General features: G+C 35.2%; 1 protein-coding gene across 1 annotated transcript in view; it reads right to left on the reverse strand.

The window, feature by feature from the left end:
* LOC119592682 (protein melted-like) overlaps nt 1-1175 on the reverse strand; it is a gene marked incomplete at its 5' end in the record, with an annotated part of 9656 nt that overhangs the window by 7989 nt on the left and 492 nt on the right. Inside the window, 2 exon segments of the mRNA XM_037941598.1 lie at nt 372-474; nt 824-1003. Coding sequence (XP_037797526.1) covers nt 372-474; nt 824-1003 — 283 coding nt within the window.

A 1175-nucleotide genomic window follows, 5' to 3' on the forward strand; every position in this document is an offset into this window, starting at 1 on the left:
TGGACGTGCTCCCCCCCCCCACACACACTCTTTCCCTCTCTTACAATACATGATAATAATGCATTGTAACCTAAATAACAAAAACAATTATCAATCTTAAAAAAAAAGAATGAGAATACATGCTAGTATCTTGAAGAAGTAAATAAGTACTTCTTGATTCATGTCACAAGCACAAGAAACCATTAAGTATTATATAATTAGTAAATCCTCTAGTTGTCTGTATCTTGTCTTTCTTTCTAAAATAATGATTAGGAAAATTACAGCACACCTTGTCACTTACAACACCATCACTCCCATTTAGGTTATTGGATTAGTTAATCAATTATGAACTGCATTTATGGTAAATCTGGAAGTCACACGAGTCTACTCACCAACTCCCAAATTTGCAGAGTCAACTTTTGGGAGCTGCTGAGCAATGTAGTCAAGGGCGCTCTTTCCCTTCTCTTTGCTGAGTCTGCCCACAGCTGCCATTACCTGGGTTCATGAACAGATAAATCTAACTAGTGATGAAATGAAAATAAAACTACCATTACCAAAGAACTACTGTTGTGCGTGACTGTAAAAATGGAAACAAAATTGAGACAAAAATAAATTAGATGTTGAACATATCAATAAATTAACTACATTAAACAGTCAGCACTTGAATAAAAATAGTGATAACGGATATTACAAAATAAACTGACACAAGCAAACCTTAAATATCAATGTTCACAGAGAATAAAAAAGATAAGCATTAAAAACTGTTTGAAAATCAAAAAACTAAAATGTGCACAAAAAGAAAGGGATACATTTCATGCTGTAAAACAGAATGGTAATCACCCACCTGCAGAGCTAGTGCCAAACAATGAGGTTGCTGTTCAATAATACTCTTTAATCTGGTCACATGCTCTGTGAAAGGGCCTGGTCGCCACGAGCACAATTCTACAAATATCTGTAGTGTGGCCATAGAAGTACCACTTATGCTGAGACACTCCACTAGTTGTGGTAATGATGGTTCCAGTAGCTGTTGGACAGAAAAGAGATGATCAAAATCCAACATGCATTCTCTTTTCAAGAAACTGCACACAAAAATTTACAAACAACACATCTATATCAGTATCACAGAGAAATGATAAGGTGATCAATATCAAAAATTTTTTTACATGAGGCTTCCCTGTGTAGCAGTACCAGTAACA

The sequence above is a fragment of the Penaeus monodon genome, chromosome 30 (assembly GCF_015228065.2).
Source record: "Penaeus monodon isolate SGIC_2016 chromosome 30, NSTDA_Pmon_1, whole genome shotgun sequence".
Lineage (NCBI taxonomy): Eukaryota > Metazoa > Arthropoda > Malacostraca > Decapoda > Penaeidae > Penaeus > Penaeus monodon.